This window comes from Musca autumnalis, unplaced genomic scaffold (assembly GCF_047663935.1).
Source record: "Musca autumnalis isolate F117 unplaced genomic scaffold, ASM4766393v1 scaffold_5, whole genome shotgun sequence".
In the NCBI taxonomy this organism is placed as follows: domain Eukaryota; kingdom Metazoa; phylum Arthropoda; class Insecta; order Diptera; family Muscidae; genus Musca; species Musca autumnalis.
Window position 1 is genome coordinate 48,316,224 of NW_027412088.1, and position 22,926 is coordinate 48,339,149.

Below are 22,926 nucleotides of genomic sequence, written 5' to 3' on the forward strand. Positions count from 1 at the left end.
TTGAAAAAACAAGTAAGAAAGTATCAGTCAGCTGTGCCGACAGAGAAATATCCTCAGCCTCGGATCTAAAGAAAAGAAACCAACACAATACTTCTGACATCTATAGGCCAATTTCACAGGATCTGAAGAAAAGAAGCCAACACAATACATTCTATAGGCCAAATTTCACAGGAAGTATGGATTTGCCCCCGAAAAAATTGAAACGCCTTAACTAGGGCCGCATACCCAACATGTTGACAAAAATTTAAAAACGATCCTACACGAGTCCTTAAACTACACTCATTCCAAACTTTGTGTGGGAGGTACACGAAAGAGTGGTCCGACGTAGTTAATATTCGGACATAATTCGAGGCAGTAAGAAATAATACGATGTAAAACGTTTGGGCCAAATGTGTTTTCTCCCTTAGAGGGTTATCTTACGTACTACACAGTTTAGATGGTGCCGGCAGGGGGTTTTTTTTTGCAAGATTTTGGGTCATTATCTCAGGAAAAATTGAATTGCCTACAAAAAAAAAAAAAAAAAAAAAATCCGCCATCGTAACAGGGCCCACAAGAAGAACTTTTCGAAAAATATTCAAACCGATCCGAGGCGAGCTGTTAAACTGCAGTTTTCCCAAATTTTGTGTAGGAAGTACCCGAAATACCGGACCGATATAGTCCATATTCCAACCCGATACATGACTAGATGAAATAATACGATGTGCAAAGATTGGATCAATCATAGACTCCCTGCGAGAATTATTCATTCACATTCCATCTTTTTCGATTGTTTCACATTCCCGCTTTTTTATTTCTCTTTTTCATGCGGAAAATTTGCAAGATTTGTCATTTTAGTTGGTACCGTCAGGGTTTCTTGGAGCTTTTAAGCCATTATCTCAGAAAGTATGGACTTGCCTCAGAAAAAAATGTACCTTCGAAAAGGGGGACGCAACGACAATCTGCTGAAGAAAATTTCACAACGATCCGAGAGGTGCTCTTAAACTTCGCATTTTCCAAATTTTGTGTGGGAGGTGCCCGAAGCATTGGACCGATATAGCCTACATTCGAATCCGATCTATGCCTGGAAGTAATATTACCGTATGCAAAGTTATGACCAATCGTGCGCACAATTTCAGCGACAAAATTTGAAGTTTTGTGGGGAAGTACCCGAAGGAGTGGACCGATATGGTCCATCTTCGAACTTAAACTAAGTTTGGACAAAATATTATGAATGCCTAATTTTCGAGAGTTATCGTGCCAGCTAGACAGGCGGACGGACGGACATAGCTTAATCGACTCCAAATTGGAAAGATGAATATCTTTCAGTCTCCATAGTGAAATGTCTGACAATGACATTAGGCTTATAGACTTCGCAGCTTCACAAAACCTAATAATTCGCAGTACCAGATTTAAGCATCTCGACAATCATATGGGCAGCTGGATGTCACCAAGCTAAAAACAAGAAATCAAACTGATGACGTTGATATTCATTCAAAGCATTCATCATACGTGTTGGATGTACGATCGTTACGAGGAGCAAACATCGACTCGCTTCACTCGCAGCTGGATGTCACCAACTAAAAAAACAAGAAATCAAATTGATCACGTTGGTATTCATTCAAGGCATTCATCGAGCGTGACGGATGTATCGTTCCGAGGAGCAAACATCGACACGCTTCACCACCATGTTGCAGCAAAGGTACGTACCCTATTAGACGTAACAAATAAAGTACGAATAGACACAACACCGAAGTTGGACATCGGTAAGCTGCAATCACAACAGAAAACCACAGCGTCTTTCACTCAACTGGCCTAATTTCTTTATGAAAGCACTTCTACAAGTTCCGATGACATATCAACACAGTGGCAAAGTATTGCCCACTCCCTGCATCTATCTATACTAGGATACCAAAGAACTCCACCAAGGAACCCATGGTATGACCAGGAGTATCGTGCTCCTACCGAAGAGAATAATTTGGCGTATAGGGCTTCTCTACAATCAATACCAATGTGTAGCGCACGAGATAGGTATCGGGTGAAAAGGAGAGCGGAGAAGTAAACGGCTTTTCCGCAGGAAAAAGAGAGAAATAAAAAAGTGCGAAACAATCGAAAAAGATGGAATGTGAATGAATTCAGAAAATTCTATCAGACTGAAACGTCAAACTGATGGCTTTGGTGCAGGCACATTCTCCTATAGAGACAAGCAAAGACATCTGGTAAGCGATACAGATACTATGCTCTCTATATGGACATATCATTTTTCAAACTGTTGGAATTCAATACTAGCAAAGAGGACAGAGATACCATATATCCAATGTATACTGCCCGTCCAAGCTGAGGTAAAGGCAGCAATAAAGCGGCTAAAGAATAAATAAAAAATCAGCAGGAGTCGAAGGCTTACCAGTCGAGCTGTACAAAACTGAATGTGCATGCTAATTAGCACTATGAGGCAGGGAGGACGGACGCGTACCCGACGATTGGAACCTGAGTATCCGGTGTCCCGTTCACAAGATAGGAAATAAGACTGTGTGCTCAAACTATAGGGGCATAAGTCTGCTCCCTATTGTATATAAGGTAGTGTCAGGAATATTTTATGAACAACTAAAGGCTATGATCAACGAAATAATTGGGCCATACCAATACGGCTAGAGACCAGGCAAATCTACCATTGTCCAGATATTTACCCTGAGGCAGATCCTAAAAAAAGACCCAAGAGATACAAATAGACACTTGTTTTTGTCCATTATAAAGCAGCCTACGACATGACCTTATGTTCAAAGGTATTCCAAGTCATGTCTAAATTTGCTATCCTCCCCGAAAAACTCATTCGGATTTGTACTATGATTTCAACTGAAAACCGGCCCTCATTTAAAATAGGAAATAAACTCTCCGAACTGTTCAGTACCAAAAGGTTTCAGACGTGGAAACATCTTTCGTGTAATCTCTTCAACATCCTGCTGGAAAAGGTTATACGAGATGCAAACGTTAAAAGAAACGGCACAATAGGGGAGTTCCCATTCTCCTACTATGCGCGTCTTCCCGGGTTGCGGATGTGAAGGGGGTCTCTGCGATGTGTGGGGTCGGAATTGACCTTGGGCAACCGAAGTCAGACCTGGCTCCGCATATCGTAGAAACCTTGGGGGTCTTCGCACCCCCGTGGGACAAAAAGGGTCGGGGTAAGTCCCCTTAAAAAATTAACTAAGATAGGTAGGAAGATTAAGAGGAATAAAGTTACGGTGCAGGGAGTTAATAATCCAGGACCGGCGGCAAGTGTTGTGAGACCACAAGCCGTGTGTCGTCAAGATCAAGTGATTGTGATCCGGCTGTTTTAGGTGTGGATGCCTTGGCACCTACAGCTGTACCTGTTACAAATACATCAAGTTTAACCCCAAAAATTGATGACGATCCGGAAATTCAAATGCTACACGATTTATGGCTGACAGGACCGTAGTTATGGGCGGGGACGACCTACATGGCACCCTTAAAACTATCCATGATAATCTAGAGAGACAGGGTAAGGAACTACTCGATCAGCTGGACAGGCTTGTCCCGGAAGAGAAAAGTTGGGACATACACCCGGAGGAATTGTTACACAATCTGACCCTAACTGATGATGAACTGGACACCGCGGTGATTCCGGCCAAGTCTACCAGGGAGGATAATCGTGGCTCTAACGAAGAGAGTATGGACCTTGATGCCCTACCGGAGGTAGTTCCGACTCCGAATGACAAACATCTTTAAAGGCAGACTGCAACTGAATCGCTGTCCGACGACAGGGGATCTAACGAAACCCCTTACAACGTCTAGCGACTCAAAGGATGGACCTGCCCGAGAAGTATCTGATGCGAAGCGCTATAAACGTGCTGAATCATATCTCCGTAAGTTCGTAGGAACTTGCATTCGGAGAGGGAGGTCTACTTCATCAGGAGTAAGCTGGGGTTCGTAAGGAAGTTAAAAAAAATACCCACAAGTACCTCGTCGCGAGCTCCAGGTGGAAAGGATCTTCCTCCCGAACCAAGCAGTTGCTCGATCCGGAGCCTCTAAGGAAACCCTGGTGACAAGCAAAGTAGTAGAGTCGGCGAAGCTCACTGCCTCTGGCAAAGAGGTGGAGCCGAGATCTGTTCCGAAGACGAACCCGAGTCAAAAGAAACTGTAAAAGGCCATTGAGTACATCCCCAAACCAACTAAAACCCCCAAGGGGGTCTACTGGTGAAAGGGTCTGCCTCAATGCCCAATTCAACGCCAAAAGGCAAAGGTGAAGCGGAGGAAAGTAATGTACCTGGTACCTCCACTGTCGGTCTGGTTAGAAAGATGATCCAGCCGGCTAAGGAATCATCGTCTTCTGGAGGGACGAATGATGCTTCACAGCATAAGTATGTGAAGTGCATACGTTCCTTCGAGGGTGCAGAGCTTTCGCCTAAGAAGGCGATGACTTCGCGATTGGTTGACCTATCAACCACGTATGCTGACGCCGTTGAACATAAAACCAAGGAGAAACAACCAATTGCAGAGAAGGCATCTACCTCCTCTGGAAAAGTGAACTCTAAGGCGCATGGTCAAGGGCGTAAAAACCCATACAACAAACCGACGCCAGTGGCAACCGATGAAGACTTTCAAGTGGTAATCATCGATTGTATACAAGTAAATGAATTAAAAAGGTAAAAAGTGTCAGTCAGGCTTTGCCGACAGAGATATACCCTCAGCCAATGTGAAGTGAAACTTTCATCTGCGGACAGATTGAATGTATTTAGGGTCGCTTCAGAATTGTGTGGCTCTTTTTGAACATTTGAACTTGCAGACAAAAATGAGGTTTAGGAATTAACTGAACAAAGACACAAATGTTGAACTTTTGTGGGTGAGCTACCCTTTGGGAGGACCGATATGGACCATTTTAGAAGTTAAACTAAATTTTGACAAAATATTATGAGATCCAAAGTTTGGACCAAATTGGTTGCCCCCTGTGATATCATCCGGTATTGCCCCATGAATCTAAGTTTGGATAAAATATGACGAAGACCAAATGTTGAACCAAATCGGTAAAACAGTTCGAGAGTAATCGTGGCCAGCTACATATGGTGAAATAAGGGTTTTTACACTTTCCGGGCTGTTTTCCCAAGAAATATGGACATGCCCCTTAAAAAGCTTTTACCGTCGTAATGGAGAAAGCGAATGCAAATCGCTTCATCAAAAATCAAAGTGATTCGAGTGCAGGTCTTAAAGTGAACTTATCCGACATTTCGTGTGGGAGGTACCAGAAGGAGTAGACAAATATAGTCCATATTCGAACCTGATCTATATCTGCTAGATATATTAGGATTTGCGGAGTATGGATTACATCGGTCACTCCCTTCAAGAGTTATCGAGCGCACAATTTATCCGAACATTTTTGAACTTTTGTGAGGGAGGTACCTGAAAGAGTGGACCGATATGGTTTATCTTCGAAGTTAAACTATGTTTGGACAAAATATTACGAAGGCCAAATTTTGGACCGAATTGGCAGATCTGTTCGAGATTTATCTTACGCTCCAACCACTACACACGCTGTCATAGAGTTTTTTTGCACCTTTCAGGCAATTTTCTCAGGAAGTATGAACATGCACAAATTTTCCGAACATTTTCGAACGTTTGTGGGGGAGGTACTGGAAGGGGTGGACCGATATAACCCATCTTCGAACTTAAACTAAGTTTGGGTAAATTATTACGAAAGCCAAATTTTGGACCGAATCGGTTGATCCGTTCGAGACTTATCGTGCGCTCCAGCCAGCCAGACAGATGGACGGACATGACTAAATCAACTCCAAATTGTCTGAAACACATTTCGTCCAAACATACTTGGGGTCTAAAACCATTATTTCGATGAGGCACATTTTGCCCGTATGAAAGTGAATATACCCTCGTCGTTAGCATAAATGCTGAGGTTATAAAAATGGATGTGCATGCTATTGTATTCACGTCATCTAACGTCAATGCTGTAACATTCACGTCGGCGAAAGTGTTAAAGATTTCTTCTACCTCGAGACCGCCATTGACACAAAAAGCTACATCAGTTGTGGAATAAGCAGAATAGTATTGGCCAATACATACTACTTTGGCTTAAGTAAGCAGTTTAAAAATACTGTGCTAATGTATGGTACCGAATACTGGGTACTTAAGCAAACAGATAAGACACTGCTTCGTGAGACTTACGGTCCAACATGCGTTGACGTCGTATGAACCACGAGCTGTATCAGTATCGAGTTACAACGATTGCGTTGGCTAGGCCATGTCATAAGAATGAGCGATGATGAACACGCTAAAAAGGCGTATAAATACGGGTCACATGGCAGAACACGCAGACCTGGAATGCCAAGGTTTCGATGGAGTAAACAAGTGGAAGACGCGATCAAAAAACACAACATAAGACAAATGTTCCTTGAATGGACAAAAACGTTAATTATTATATGTTGGCACAGCAGACATTCTTTGTCTGGAAAGTGGTCCTTGTTTCACCTGTATGTCAAATTTTATTTTTATTTAATTATAAAAAGTTCAAGATATCACCCACCCACCCACTCAATTTCCAAATAAGATTCTTATTTTATTCTCGTTACTAATAACTTGCGCCTAAAAGTATGCTATGAGTTTTTCGGTGAACTCTTTTTGGTTGTGTATCACTGATGAAAAATACATGACGCTTTTCATGACAGATAAAGCTGAGAAATACATGATATCGAACATATTTTCCTAACTTTTATGTCCATCTAGGAAGAACTGATAAGCATATCTGACACCTGAGCATCTGTAATGACCCTCATACAAAATTTTAAGATTCTAACTTGGGTTCTTTTTTTGCCTAAAGGTAGATAATTTATCAGAGATTAAGTCGCTTGCTCATGTGCCAAGAATTGTCCATTTAAAAATACCATGACCTATCGTGACACCTGAAATACATTCCTTAACACATTGTATTTAACACGAATGACAATAAATTAAAAGAGCAACAACAAAAATATTTTATGATAACATTTCATAACTAAAGCTATTCTAAAATTTCCATCGATTACAATCTAACAAACACGATATATAAGGGGGTGTTGTATATGAAGGATCAATCAAGATGATAGATAGTTAGTGAGGTGGTGGTCAAGGTCGGGGCGGCGGGACCATTGTAAGTACTTTATGATAGAAATATACAAAGCTATTACTTACCGACATCCTGAGGATCAATTGGCTGTGATTGTTGTGCTGAGTGATGATTATTTGTGGCGATAGCAGTGCGTGTACCATAAATTCCAACGCCGCCTCCGCTTTCAACAACAACCGGCGAATGACGTGCGCCACCGCCAGCAGCAGCAGACGACGATGATGATGAGGGTAGTGGTGCACTTTTGGCAGCTGCAGCTTGTTTTTCAAACATGGAAGCTTTTTGCAATACCGAAGCCCTTGAACGTTCATCATTTTCGACCACAGCCCCAGACGAGCATGTAGATGTTGATAAATTGTCAGCTTCTGCTGTATTGGAATTAGAATTATCTTGAGAATTTGAATTTGATGATGAACTGTTGTTAATGGTATTAGCATTTAATGGTGGTGGTGGCTGTGATTGGGCTGTTGTTGTATTGGATTCACTAATACTACTATTATTATTAGTTGTTGTTGGTGGAGATGGTGGTGTTCCCTGGTGTTGTGGCTGCTGCTGTGTCACACCATTGCCTTCATTTTCGGTTATTTTCAAAATATCACTAGCTTGGGAGGAATTGGCGCTAAGCGGAGGTGTTGGCGAACAAACATTATAGACAAAACTATTATTACCAGACCCATTGCCGCCAATGACACTGCCAGCCCCAGTGGCACCACCGCTAAGGGACATATTACCACTGGCAATGCTGGAACCACTGGGAGTACCTGCGGCCGTTGACGATAGGGAGTTGTTGAGCAATGGCGAATAGTGATTTTGTGGAGTAGAGCTGCCACTAGAATGGGTGGGAGTTTGACCTATGGGTGGTGTGGCCAACGAGGTGGAATCAATGGATGGATGTGAATGTAGTGATGGTGTCATCGAGCTGGAGGAATGGGAACGTTGTGTTGTTGTTGGATGTTGGTGTAGGGGTGGTGGTGTTTGATTGTGTTGTTGGGTATTCTGTTGCTGCTGCTGATGTTGTTGTTGATGTTGAGCCGTTGATGCCACCGATTGATTGGAATCATTCGAGTGTATGGATGATATTGAATCTATTGAATGTTGCTGTTGCAACACAGCCGCTTGTTGTTGATTTTGATTTTGGTGTACGGTTGATGTGGGGGGTGATGATGAGGAAGATGATTGTTGCTGTTGCTGCTGTTGTTGTTGTTGTTGCTTCATGGCTGCCATATTGGCCAATTCCGACATATTCACATAGGTGGGCGGGGAACATTGTTGCTGCTGTTGCTGTTGGTTATGTGCTGCCATAGCCTGTTGCTGTGATTGCTGCTGCTGCAAATGTTGTTGCTGAGCAAGATGGGCTGCTAGCTCTACTCTCAAAAGCATTATTTTCGTATATGGTATGTACATAATACAAACATTGTAAAGTGTGTTACAATTTCCAAATAAAACAAAACAAAAGAATATTGTGTAGAAAAGGAGACACACAAAAAAGGACATGCAGGAGAGGTAGAATAAAAAACAATTGTTTAAATTTGTTTCCCAAAGAGAAATTGCCATACAAAAAGAAAAGTAACACAAACAAGGACATATTTTACACCATAAATTTTTGTTGTTGTAGCAATTTGTTTGTTTTGATTTGGTTTGATTTGTTGCCAGTTTTGATTGGTTGTTGGTTAATTAAACACATAAATCAGCAGCAGCAGTAGGAAGTGATGGGTTTTTTGTTGTTGTTGGTTTGAATTGGTTTTGATGGGATAGAAAAAAAGCATATTGAAAAAAATTAGCACAATTAGTTCAGTGGTGGTTGAGCTTTAATTAAATAAAAAAGGGAACATTTTCTCAGCATGAAACTAAAAAATAACAAGTGAGGAAATTATATTAAAGTGGGTGGTTGGGTGATTGGTGTACAGGACAGGACAGGACAATGGAAAATAAGGTTAAGGTGGTTGGTTGGTGGGTTTGGTGACATTTGGTATGTGGGTAGGATTAGATTAAATTTGTTTAGTGACGCCATCATTTCGTCGATGATGACAACAACATACCTTTGGTTACATGAGCCGGTATCGGTGATGGACACTGACGTTGCATAATATTTGGTCCATTGCCACGAGTATTGTTAGCCACCAAGGGACGTTCCAGTGAAGAACAACGCTGTAAAAAGATAAATTAAGTTAAAATAGTAATAACATTTATTTTCGATCACATTTAGTAGGTCAACGACACATGAAGGGGGTTTCAATGATTCGAAGAGAAGAGCAAAAAAAAAAAGAAAATAGTTTTAAAGTGAATGTCGTGCAATGATATTTCGTATGAAATAGCCACATTTATTATTAAAAATGATTTTATGATACTCATAAAGATTACAAAAATAAGTAGAAGGTTGAAGATAATGCCTGATTATTATTTTTATATTTTGGAATAGAAGATCAATGAATTATATGCTCACAGAAATAAACACAAAAATTAACGGCCAGTTTTTTTAGACGATTTAAATTCAAATTGGTTAAATTAATACAAAACTCCTGTTATCATGCATAATTTCTGTTTCATTGAAAACAAAAATTAATCATTTTTTTTTCGAAAAACAAAGGTTGGGCAATAGTTCGAACGAATTTGAATTTGAATTCGAATCGCCTTAGTGATGAAACAGGCCATGAATATTTATTTAGTAGTTGAGGATCGAAATGTTTGTACACTCCGACTTTTAAAATAGGGGACAGGGGAAGAGAAGTGTGTGTTCTACGTTTTAATAAGAATCCTTCCAGCCTAGGAGGTACCACCACAATTTACTATGATTAATATTGCGAATTTCATCCGAAATTGTCCAAAGTGTTGGAATCTCATTGATAATGCTGAAGCAAGATCAAGGAGCCCGAGTTTAGTACAGAAAATAAGGAGTAGACATTAAATCTCGGTTTAAAGGGTTTAATTTTCAGAAACAACGATGAGGAATAGTTTAAATATATAAGACTATATAAAACAGCTCTTTATTGAGCGCCCCGAAAATGACAGGACTAGTATGCAGTGTGAAAAACGAAATTATCTAAGAGTTGGGCGCACTTTTATACCCTAAAGAGGGTATATACACTTTGATACGATGAAAAATGTGCCTCATTGAACTAATGGGTTTAGACCCCAAGTATGTTTGGACGAAATCTGTTTCAAACAACTTGGAGTCGATTGAGCAATGTCCGTCCGTCTGTCTGTCTGGCTGGTGCGCACGATAACTCTAGATAGGGCATTCCTAATATTTGGTCCAATCTTAGTTTAAATTCGAAAATGGGTCATATCGGCTCACTCCTTCCGGTACCTCCCCCACAAAAGCGGGGAAATTGGTAATAACTTTGCTTATGGTATAGTCAGTCATAGATCGTTTTCGAATATGGACTATATCTGTCCACTCCTTCGAGTATTTCCCACACAAAATTCGAAAAAAGTGAAGTTTTAGAGCTCCTCCCGGATCGTTTTTTATACCCTCAGCATTTATGCTAACGAGACTATATACACTTTCATACGGGCAAAATGTGCCTCATCGAAATAATGGTTTTAGACCCCAAGTATGTTTGGACGAAATGTGTTTTCGACAATTTGGAGTCCGTCCGTCTGTCTGGCTGGCTGGAGCGCACAATAACTCTCGAACGGATCAACCGATTCGGTCCAAAATTTGGCTTTCGCAATATTTTGTCCAAACTTAGTTTAAGTTCGAAGATGGGTTATGTCGGTCCACTCCTTCCGGTACCTCCCCCACAAAAGTTTGAAAATGTTCGGAAAATTTGTGCGCCCGATTAATCTTGAAGGGAGTAACCGATTTGGTCCATACTTTGCACATCAGGTACCTCCACCCACAAAAGTTCAACATTTTTCGGAAAAATTGTGCGCACTATAACTCTTGAAGGAAGTGACCGATTTGGTCCATACTTTATACATCGTAATATATCTACCAGATATAGATCATGTCCGAATATGGACTATATTTGTCCACTCCTTCTGGTGTCTCCCACATAAAATTTCGGATAAGTTCACTTTAATACCTGCTCTCGAATCACTTTGATTTTTGTTGAAGCAACTTTCATTCGCTGTCTCCATTACGGGGGTAAAACCTTTATCAGGGGCAAGTCCATACTTCTTGAGAAAACAGCCCGAAAAGTGTAAAAAATCCCTATGGCACCATATGTAGTAGCTGGAGCGCATGGCAACTCTCGAAGCTTTGAGCTTTTATCATAGTCCATATTTTTGTCCGGAGGTTCATACGCCCAAAATTCTAAAACCTCCCTAAATACATAGGTTTTTTTTTGAGAAAAAAGGATTTTAATTCACACAGGCTGAGGGTATATCTCTGCCGGCAAAGCCGACTGATACCTTTTTCTTATTGATTTTTTTCAGCAAATTGAACTTGGGGCCGCCTTTACGATGGTACAATTTTTTTTTCGGTAACAAGTTCATACTTCCTGAGATAATGACCTAAAAGCTCCAAGAAACCTTGACGGCACCAATTAAAATGACAAAACCGCAAGATAACTCTCGCATGTATCCGGTTGGAATATGAACTATATTGGTCCCGTCCTTCGGGCACCCCACACACACACACACAATTTGGGAAAAGTGCAGTTTAACAGCTCACCTCGGATCGTTTTGAAATTTTGCCCAAAAATTTCTTCTTGCGGACCCTGTTACGACGGCGAAATTTTTTTCGGGGGCAGGCCAATACCTCCTGAGAAAATGGCCCAAAATCTCCAAAAAATCCTGCCCGTGCCAACCTAACTGGGTAGTACGTAAGATAACCCTTAAAGGGAGAAACCGATTTGGTCCAATATTAACATACGAACTTTTATTTGAAAATACAAAAAAATGAAAATAAAACTCCGACTGTGCCTAAAAACTCACTCTCCCTGACTATTAACTATCGACAATGAGTGACTCCGTCACTATTGTAGCCTGCAGCTCATGGAACTATTGCTGCAAAAGTGATCTATTTCTCCACCTCTAGTTCAAGTCAAGACACTTCGCCTCAAACTGTCGGAAAGAATGTTGAAACGACACTTTTTATTGGACCGGACAAGTTAACGTTGGATATGTCTCCACATCTGGTCAAGGTCAAGACACTTCAACTCAAACTGTTGGAAAGAATGTTGAAACGATCTGTTCGATTGGACCAGACTAGTTAACGTTGGATGGACACGACAAGCGATTAAGGTCTGGGTACATAAGCTGCCTCGCCTGGTTGCCTTGCTTTCCTGCTTCATTTTTGACATAACAAAAATAAAAGAATAAAGAGGAAAAGGGCAACCAAGTTCGAAATTGGCTCGGCCTTCTGTATTCTTTTATTTTTGTTATGTCAGAAATGAAGTAGGAAAGCAACGCAACCAGGCGAGGCAGCTTATGTACCCAGGCCTTTACTTCTTTGCCAGAAATCATTGGAGTAGGACCTTTTTATGGGAGAATGATCCTCCATCAAGACGGATGCTTTGCCGGTACCTCTGACACACAAAAATGCCAAAGCAAGGGTAGCAATGGGCAACAAATCGTACGGAAGGACAATATTATGCTGCATTCGTACCGAATTAGAAAGGAAACACGTTTCTGTGGTAGTTTGGAAGGAACTATCCTCAACTAGCAATGTGGAAATTTCCTAAAGTGAGGAAAGTGGCAAAGTTGTTTTGTATTAACAAAAGCACCTTAGTCTTTCACAGATGGAATGCAAAATTCCAAATTTCAGCAATTTCGGTAAAAAATGTCGCTAATTTTCACAATAACCACATTCGGGAGGTACCGCTCTATGGAGGCTATATTAAGACATGGACCTGTACCGACAAATTTCTGAGGGAAAGTTTTATACCCCCAACGAAGACTAAGTACCAAATTTCAGCCATTTCGGTGAATTATTGTGGCCACAACCTTCAAAATACCGAAAATCGGGAGGTACCGTTCCATGGGGTCTATATGAAGGCGTGGTCCTATACCGACAAATTTCTGGGGGAAAGTTTTATACCACCAACGAAGCCATTTTCGTGGATTATTGGGGCCACAACCTTTAAAATACCGAAAATCGGGTGGCAAAGTTCTATGGGGGCTATATGAAGGCGTGGACCTTAGCCGACAAATTTCTGGGGGAAAGTTCTATAACCCCAAGGAAGACTAAGTACTAAATTTCAGCCATTTTAGTGGATTATCGTTGCCACAATCTTCAAAATACTGTAAATCGGGAGGTACCGTTCTATGGGGGCTATATGAAGGCGTGAACCTATACCGACAAATTTCTGGAGGAAAGTTTTATACCACCAAAGAAGTCTAAGCACCAAATTTCAGCCATTTTCGTGGATTATTGGGGCCACAACCTTTAAAATACCGAAAATCGGGAGGCACCGTTCTATGGGGGCTATATGAAGGCGTGGACCTTAATTTCTGGGGGAAAGTTCTATACCCCCAAGGAAGACTAAGTACTAAATTTCAGCCATTTTGGTGGATTATTGTGACCACAACCTTTAAAATACCGAAAATCGGGAGGTACCGTTATATGGGGGCTATATGAAGGCGTGGACCTTTACGGCAAATTTCTGGGGGAAAGTTTTATACACCCAACGATGACTAAATACCAAATTTCATCAATTTTGGTGGGATAATGAAGCTCAAACCTCAAAAATACCGAAAATTGGGAGGTACCGTTCTATGGGGGCTATATCAAAACGTGGACCGATATATCCCATTTTCAATACCAACCATCCTGGAAGTAATAAAAACTTATGTACCAAATTAGGACTCTCTACCTTAAAAATTGCGAGCGGCATCTTGATTTCAACAGACAGACGGACGGATATGCGGACATGGTTAGATCGACTTAGAATTTTATGCTGATCAAAAATATATATACTTTATAGGGTCTCCGACGAATATTTCGATGACAAATTTAATTATACCTTCCATATGGTGGAGGGTATACAAATGTACTGAGGGGTGCTTTAGTTTTGCCTGATACTATATGTATATTCATGATACCAAACACCCTAACAATTAGGCTGGAGACTTTCTCATTTCTCTTGTCATAGTACATTTAGGGCCACCACTCCTGTTATTTGTATTTCTTTTTTTTTTGAACACTCATAGGCTGTCCTGTTGATATTGGCGACAAATTCCTTTTAACTTTAGGGATATGTTCTTACAAGGAGGAATAAGACTTATTCGCTGGATATTTTTTTCCAAAGGCCTTACGTTCATGAAGAAATTTTCGTGGAGAAAATATTGAAACAATACATACATATCTACAATACTTTATGAAAATGAGAGAATATTGAAATGGAATCTTTAGGAATGGGAGAAAAGTTTAGAAGCGCCAATCGTATCAAATGTGGAACTAGCAAAAATGCTACTCTGGTCATGAAAAAATTTGTATTTAGGAGGAAAAGTGATGATTTTTAGGCTGGAGAAACCAGGGAGCAAAAGTTTGAAGGATTAACACTTACCACGTGAGCTGGTTTCTTTTAAAATGCACAATTTCACAATAAAATTGCAATCAAAAAAACATTTAAAGGCAAAACAGGCAAATGGAAGCATATTTACAACAATAACAAGAAATCATTTAAATAGAAACACAAAAATAAATTTGATAAAAGAGGTATACAAATGAAAATGATTATAATGAATATTTATTTTGAAAAACTCTACAATCGGATCCTGAATAAAGGCCTCGACACATAAGAAGCATGGCATTCTTGTTGAAGTTATATCTGCTAAAAGACTAAAGACCAAGTTCGACCTAATAAAAAGATTTCAGAATCACATTTGAATTAGGTCGAACTTGGTCTTTAATCATTTTCCAGATATGACTTAAGCAAGTGTCGAGGCCTTAACTCTTTTAAGGCAAAACAGTAATTTTTTTACTATTTATTTATATTCTCGATTTTCAATTATTTTTCCTTTCGATTTGAACTTTCGTTCTGTTCTCCAAAAAGCTTCATTATAACCATTTTCACCTAGAACATCCACCCAAAAAAGAATCACTTACCACTGGCAGTGGAGGACGATTTAATGCACCACCTGGTGATTTTTGTGTTGATGGTGTATTCTGACCGGAATTATTACCACCATTACCATTATTGGCATTACCAGCACTACCCTCGTGTATAGTTTCGGGATTTTGAAAAGTATAGACAGTTAGAGGGGGTCGTTGATGACCCTTTTCATAGGCCGATGAAATTGTGTGAGGACGATCTGTGGCATTGGGTGCTAAGTCAACAACATCTTGTGAATGGGTGGGCCAAGTAGTGACAGCATGTGAAGGATTGGCAATAGAGGAGGCCTAGAAGAGTAAAATAGTCAATGAAAATAATAGTAGCAAAACTATAGAAGAGAAAAGTGTGACACAATGGTGTTTGGGTGATAATGAGAAAATGGAAAGCAAAATAAAACTAAAAAATAAAGAAAAATTATAAGAAATAAAATAAAAACCTGTGTTGTCAAGGCTGGCGATGAACAAAAGCCGCTATCACTGGATTCACCAGGTTTTAAGCGCATTGATGGCGAAATGTACTATAATAAAAACACAAATAAACATAAACAAATAAAATGTGTTTAAAAAAAAATAAATTATAAAATTACAGTGGAAGTTCTCTATAACGAAAGTATTTATGACGAATAATCCTCTAAAACGGATTGTTTTATAGACCAAAAGTAAGGATTTTCAACAAAATAGTCGCTTTATGACGAAGTTTATTTATAAAGTAATAACTTGTAGTATACGTTATAGAGAAGTTCTACAGTAAATTGCCAATGGCTGTTGAAATGTAAAAAATGAGGAAGTTTTTATTTTTTTTATTTAATTTTTATTATTATTTTTTTAATGTTTAATACTTTTTAATTTTAATTTAATTTTCCAATCACTTACCTGCGACAATGACCTCTGATAGTGTGGATGGCCGGGTGAATTACTGGAACCACTACTATTCATGGAACTTATGGAACACACCGATGACTTGCGTGACCCTAATGAATTCGAACAACCTCCTTGGGATAGTGAACCTCCACCACCGCCACTAGTACTTGGCGATTCGGGATATAGTGTTATGGATGCCTTAGCATCGTGTATTAATTCCTCACTGGCAGGTGGTAAAACGTGTGGTTCTTTGGTAACCAAAGCAATTGATTGCATAGCTTCCTGTAAGGGGAGAAGAAGGAGGATTTTTATTAAGAAAGAAATTAAAATAAAAATTTAAAAAATTATTTGTTATAACTTTAAAAATGTAAAACTGTGAAAATATGCCATGTCGTTCTGTAAAACATATATGCATCGGTAAACATATATAGGAACATTTTTCGCGAGCAGAAACTTTTGTTCCGAAGACTCAAAATGACATATTCTACAGCAAATTCAGTAGAATATATAGGCAAACCTTCAAAATTGCTCAAATCGGACAATAATGTTATGCAGTTGAACTAGGTATAATCGTGACTCTAATCGGTTAATACCATTGTATGGTATACTAAGTCCCTGTCGTGGTAAGGAGGCTATGCCACTGCTGACTTCAGTCCCCCATAATATAAAAAACTCATTAAAATACGAACTTTTATTACAAAAAATGAAAATAAAACTTCGACTGTGCCTCACCTCACTCTCCCTGACTATTAGTTATCGACAATTAGTGATTCCGTGACCACTGTCGCCTGCAGCTCAGCCTGCTATCTGACTCAAAACGACGAGGGCCACGATATGACATAAATGACAACATGAACAGGGCCTGAAAGCCTCCGAAAGTCTTGAAGAAGATAGCATACCGGATGACATTTCGGATAATTTATCATTGACAGAAGAGCATGGAGCAATGGCCGCAACAGTCAAGGTCAAGACACTTCACCTCAAACTGTCGGAAAGAATGTTGAACAGACCTATTACATTTGACGGGTCTATTTAACGTCGGATAAACACGACTAGCGATAACTTCTTAGGCATAAAGCATTGGAGGAGGAAATTTTTAAGGGAGTATGATCCACCAAATAAACGGATGGTTTGCCGGTACCTTTAACCTACAAAAATGTCAATAAAAGGTTACCAAGGGGCAACAAATTATAGCGAAGGACAATATTATACTGTATTCGGTCCATTAAAAAGGAAACAAGTTTGTGTGGTAGTTTGAAAGGGACTATCCTCAACTAGCTAAGTGGGAACTCCAATCAGCGAAAGTGGTGAAGTGGTTTTCCATTAATAAAAGCACCTCATATGCGTCTTCCTTAGATGGAAGCCCCTTGAAAATGTTATACAAAAGGGTCTTTTATAGATGGCCTACCCATCAAAGGGGTCTTCTATAGATGGACGACTCTTCAAAGGGGCATTCTATAGATAGAAATCCCTTCAAAGAGGCCGTTTAGAGATGGGCGACCTTTCAAAAGGATATTCTATAGATAGAAACCTCTGCAAAGGGGTCTTCTATAGATGGAAACAACTTCAAAGGGGTCGCCTCTAAATGGAAACCCCTTCATAGGGGCCTTATATTTATGAACGTCCCGTCAAAGCGACCGTTTATAGATAGACGACTATTCAAAAAGGCCTTTTATAGACAGAAGCCCCTTCTGTAGATAGAAGTCCACTCAAAGGGGCCGACTCTTCGAATGGGCCTTCTTTATGTAGAAGCCTCTCCAAAGGGGTCTTCTATAGATGGAAACAACTTGAAAGGGGTCTCCTATGGATGGAGGACTCTTCAAAGGGGCCGTTAATAGATCGACGAACCTTCAAAGAGGCCGTTTATAGATGGGTGACCCTTCAAAAGATAGAAGCCTCTGCAAAGGGGTCTTCTATAGATAGAAGCCTCTCCAAAGGGGTCTTCTATAGATAGAAGCCTCTCCAAAGGGGTCTTCTATTAATGGAAACCCCTTCATAGGGGTCTGCTATAGATGGACGACCCTTCAAAGAGGCCGTTTATAGATGTACGACCCTTCATAAGGACCTTCTATAGATATAAGACTTTTCAAAGTTGTCTTCTATAGATGTATACCCCTTCAAAAGGGTCTTCTATATATAGAAACCTCTCCGAAGGGGTCTTATATAGATGGAAATAACTTCAAAGGTGTCGCCTCTAAATGGAAACCCCTTCATAGGGGCCTTATATGTATGAACGTCCCATCAAAGGGACCGTTTATAGATGGACGACCATTCGAAAAGGCCTTCTATAGACAGAAGCCCCTTCTGTAGATAGAAGTCCCCTCAAAGGAACCTTTTATAGATGGACGACACTTCGAAAGGGCTTTCTATAGGTAGAAGTCTCTCCAAAGGGGTCTTCTATAGATGGAAACAACTTGAAAGTGGTCTCCTATGAATGGAAACCCCTTCATAGGGGTCTCCTATGGATGGACGACTCTTCAAAGGGGCCGTTAATAGATGGACGAACCTTCAAAGAGGCCGTTTATAGATGGGTGACCCTTCGAAAGGGTCTTCTATAGATAGAAGCCTCTCCAAAGAGGTCTTCTATAGATAGAAACAACTTGAAAGGGTTCTCCTATAAATGGAAACCCCTTCAAATGGGTCTGCTATAGATGGACGACCCTTCAAAGGGGCCGTTTATAGATGGACGATCCTTCAACTGGCCTTCTGTAGATAGATGCGTCTTCAAAGAGGTCTTCTTTAGATGGAACCCCTTCAAAGAGGCCTTCTGTAGATGGACGAACCTTCAAAATGGCCTTCTATAGATAGAAGACTCTTCAAAGGGGTCTTCTTTAGATGGAAGCCTCTTTAAAGGGGTTTTCTATAGATGGAAGACCCTTCTAACTGGTTTTCCATTAATAAAACTCCCTCATAGGGGTTTTCCATAGATCGAAGTGCCTTCAAAGGAGTCTTCTATAAATGGGAGCCCCCTTCAAAAGGGTCGTCTATAGATAGAAGCCCCTTCAAATGGGTCTTATATAGAAAGATGACCCTTCAAAGGGACCGTTTATAGATGGACCACCCTTCAACATACCTTCTATAGATAGAAAGAATCCTCTTCAAAGGGGGTTTCTATAGATGAAAGAACCTTCAAAGCGGCCTTCTATGGATAGAAACCTCTTCAAAGGGTCTTCTATAGATAGAAACCTCTTCAAAGGGGTCTTCTATAGATGGTAGCGTTTTCAAAGCGGCTTTCTATGGATGGACGAACCTGCAAAAAGGCCTTCTATAGACAGAAAGAAGACTCTTCAAAGGGGTCTTCCATATATGGAAGCCACTTTAAAGGGGTTTTCTATAGATGGACGACCCTTCTAAATGGTTTTCCATTAATAAAAGCCTTTCATAGGGGTTTTCCATAGATCGAAGTGCCTTCAAAGGAGTCTTCTATAAATGGGAGCCCCTTCTATAGATAGAAGGCCCTTCAAATGGGTCTTATATAGATGGAGGACCCTTCAAAGGGACCGTTTATAGATATACCACCCTTTAACCGGCCTTCTATAGATAGAAAGAAGCCATTTCAAAGGGGTCTTCTATATATGGAAGCCTCTTCAAAGGAGTTTTCTATAGATGGACGAATCTTTAAAGCAGCCTTCTATAGATCGACGACACTTCAATGGGCCTTCTATATATGAACGACCCTTCAAAGGGGTCATCTACAGATAGACTGCCCTTCAAATGGGCCTTCTATAGATGGACGACCCTTCAAAATGGTTTTCCACTAATAAAGGAGTATTTTACAAATAGGATCCCCTCCAAGATCTCTATAGCTAGAAGCTCCTTCAAAAGAAGCTCTGACAAAAAAAGTTGTATTAAATCATTGGAACAATATACCCTGTTATTATGGAATTCAGTGGGTTATATTAACAATAGTTATAAGAGCACAAAGGTTCTTCAGATTGGTAGAAGAGGTTAAAAGTTTTGCCTATTCAAGAAAATTGAATTGCCATCTTACCTGCAAATGACCCAATTCCGACATAACTTCACATTCCTCCTTAACAACAGGCTGTAGCAAATGGACAAAATTACAATAGCGCATACGTTCCTCAATCATAGCCGAACGCAAAGATTTCTTTTCCACCTCTTCTAATTCGGCACGCCGCAACGTCACATCCTGCATATGGGAATCCATCAGCGATTGTAAGTTATCCGATTGGCCCTTGCGAGCCTTCTTCTGTAGACGTAATGTATCTGTGGAACGTTTTTTGAGTTCGGTGCGACAACGTTTATATTCTTTGGCATGTTCTTTATCTATCATGGCTACAGAACGTTTCCAGTCTTCTAGTTTTTCCTACAAAACAAAGGGAAAGGCATTAGTATGTGTGAACACATTCAAAGAAGATGTTATGCCGAACTTACTTGTAATGGTTGTACCAGACAGTCCATAATTGCGGCTGTAAATGTTTTAAGGCGTGTCTCAACCGCCTTGTGTCGTAGGCATACTCTTGTCAAAGCTGTGCCAATTTCCTTTGAGGCTCCTGTAAAGGGAAAGAGGGAATGATATTAGTATTTTTAATTCAAATTGAGGTTTTGGAATTATTGTTGTCAACTGATCAAAACTTTGACAGAAATATCGATTTTAACGTAAATCAATAAATAAATATTAAGAGAAAGTGGATCGGCCACACTCTTGGCAAGAGTGTAAATATAGTCAGAAGAGGGTCACAAAGAATATAACTTCCAAGGAAGTAGATGGCTATACTTTCAAAATGGCTGAGTTGAAAGAATAAAGTATTGTAATAACCTCCTAATAAAGCCTATCTATCTTCCTTAGCTGTGAGATGTCACTTTTCTGTTCTTTCTTATTATCCTTCCTTTGCAGCTAGAATATATGTATGTACGTATCTAGTCTTTTTAGTACAAAACGACCCTTCAAAGTATGCGTTTAGAGATAGAAGACTCTTCAAAGAGGTCTTCTATAGATGGAAACCCCTTCAAAAAAGTGTTCTATAGATAGAAGCCCCTGCAAATTGGTATTTTATAGATATAAGCCTCTTCTAATGGGCCTTCTATAGATAGTAACCCCTTTAAATGGGTCTTCTGTAGATAGAATCCCCTGAAAATGGATCTTCTATAGATTGAAGCCTCTTCAAATGGGCCTTCAAGAAGCCCCTGCAAATTGGTCTTTTATAGATAGAAGCCTCTTCTAATGGGCCTTCTATAGATAGTAACCCCTTTAAATGGGTCTTCGGTAGATAGAATCCCCTGGAAATGGATCTTCTATAGATTGAAGCCTCTTCAAATGGGCCTTCTATAGATAGAAGTCCCTTCAAAGAGGTCTCCTATAGATGGACGACACTTCAAACTTATAGATGAACGTCCCTTCAAAAGGATCTTCTATAGAAATAAGCCTCTTCAAAGGAATTTTCCATAGATGGAAACCATTTCAAAAGGGTCTTCTGTAATTAGAAGTCCCTACAAAGGTGCCGTTTATAAATGGACGACCCTTCAAAAGGGACTTCTATAGATAGAAGACCCTTCAAAGGGGTATTTTATAGATGCAAGCCTCTTCAAAGGGGTCTCATATAAATGGAAACCCCTTCATAGGGGCCTGCTATAGATGGACGACCCTTCAAAAGGGCCTTCTATAGATAGAAGTCCCTTCAAATGGGTCTTCTATAGATAGAAACCTCTTCAAAGGGGTCTTCTATAGATAGAAGTCCCTACAAAGGGGCCGTTTATATATGGACGACCTTCAAAAGGGCCTTCTATAGATAGAGGCCTCATCAAAGGGGTCTCATATAAATGGAAACCACTTCATAGGGGTCTGCTGTAGATGGACGACCTTTCAAAGGGGCCGTTTCTAGATGGACGACCCTTCAAAAGGGTCTTCTGTAGATAGAAGCCTCTTCAAAGGGGTCTTCTATAGATGGTAACACCTTCAAAGGACTCCTCTATAGATGGACGAAGCTTCAAAGTGGCCTTCTTTAGATGGACGACCGTTAAAAGGAGCCTTCTATAGATAAACGACCCTTCAAATGGCCAATTTCCTTTGAGGCTCCTGTAAGGGAAAAAGGTAGAGAAAAATGTAAGTATTTATTAATTCTAATGGAGGTTTAGGGGTAATATTTTCCAGCTGAATTAAGCTGCGACACAAATTGGCGATATGGAACGGCATACTCTTAGAAAGGTTGTAAAGAGGATCACAAGACTAGTCTAGGAATATAATTTCTAAGGAAGCAGCAAATTGGCGATATGGAACGGCATACTCTTAGAAAGGTTGTAAAGAGAGTCAGAAGAGTAGCCTAGGAATATAATTTCTAAGGAAGCAGGCGACTTTATTTTCAAAATTTCCTTGTGATCTAAATAAGGATAAATTATTGCAATAACCTTCCGATGAATCCAATCTTCCTTAGCAAAGAAATGCCACTTTTCTGTGCTTTGTCGCTATCCTTCCTTTGCAGCTGGAATATATGTATGTAATGCATAGAAACAATGTCTTCTAAATGACCTAATACTGTTGGGATATGTTCTTTGGTGGTTATGTAGAACAAATATTTTTTTCGTTGGAAACAAGTTTCAAAGTTTTTTTCTTTGTCTAAGAAGTTTGTGCGCAAAAAATCCCCTCCAGAGTTGCTGTATGCTCATTTTGTTGTTGTTCTTGTTTTTTGTCTTTTTGCTAAAAGCCAATTAGCATAGGCCAAGAAGAAGGAAGGCAGACGGCAACACCATCGGGAAAGGCAAGAATTTTGCAAAAGAAAATAATAATGATAATTATTATTATATTTCCATATTGTCCTCCGTGTATGTTTGTATGTATGTATGCACATATGGAAAATAGTGAATATGTTACAATAGTACTGCTGAACCTGTTCCGAGGGGCCGCTGTCCGTCGACCATTATATAGTTTTTAGGTCAAGTATAGTTTGTCCTCTTTTCGTGCCTTTTGTAGCCGGTTTATTATTTTGTTTTGTTCACAACACGT

At 40.0% G+C, this 22,926-nt stretch overlaps 1 protein-coding gene across 6 annotated transcripts in view; it reads right to left on the bottom strand.

Annotated features, from left to right (window-relative positions):
• The window catches only part of mim (missing-in-metastasis), a 396,419-nt gene that overhangs the window by 36,680 nt on the left and 336,813 nt on the right, over positions 1–22,926 (bottom strand). For 3 of the 6 annotated variants that reach the window (XM_073988101.1, XM_073988097.1, XM_073988096.1), the window contains exons 7-14: positions 20,361–20,479; positions 19,957–20,292; positions 15,978–16,247; positions 15,542–15,622; positions 15,099–15,392; positions 14,557–14,571; positions 9,142–9,250; positions 7,168–8,466 (exon numbers count right to left, since the gene is read on the bottom strand). In XM_073988101.1, coding sequence (XP_073844202.1) covers positions 7,168–8,466; positions 9,142–9,250; positions 14,557–14,571; positions 15,099–15,392; positions 15,542–15,622; positions 15,978–16,247; positions 19,957–20,292; positions 20,361–20,479 — 2,523 coding nt within the window. The remainder of the gene's footprint in view (positions 1–7,167; positions 8,467–9,141; positions 9,251–14,556; positions 14,572–15,098; positions 15,393–15,541; positions 15,623–15,977; positions 16,248–19,956; positions 20,293–20,360; positions 20,480–22,926) is intronic. The other 3 variants (XM_073988098.1, XM_073988102.1, XM_073988099.1) reach the window with 1 other exon arrangement.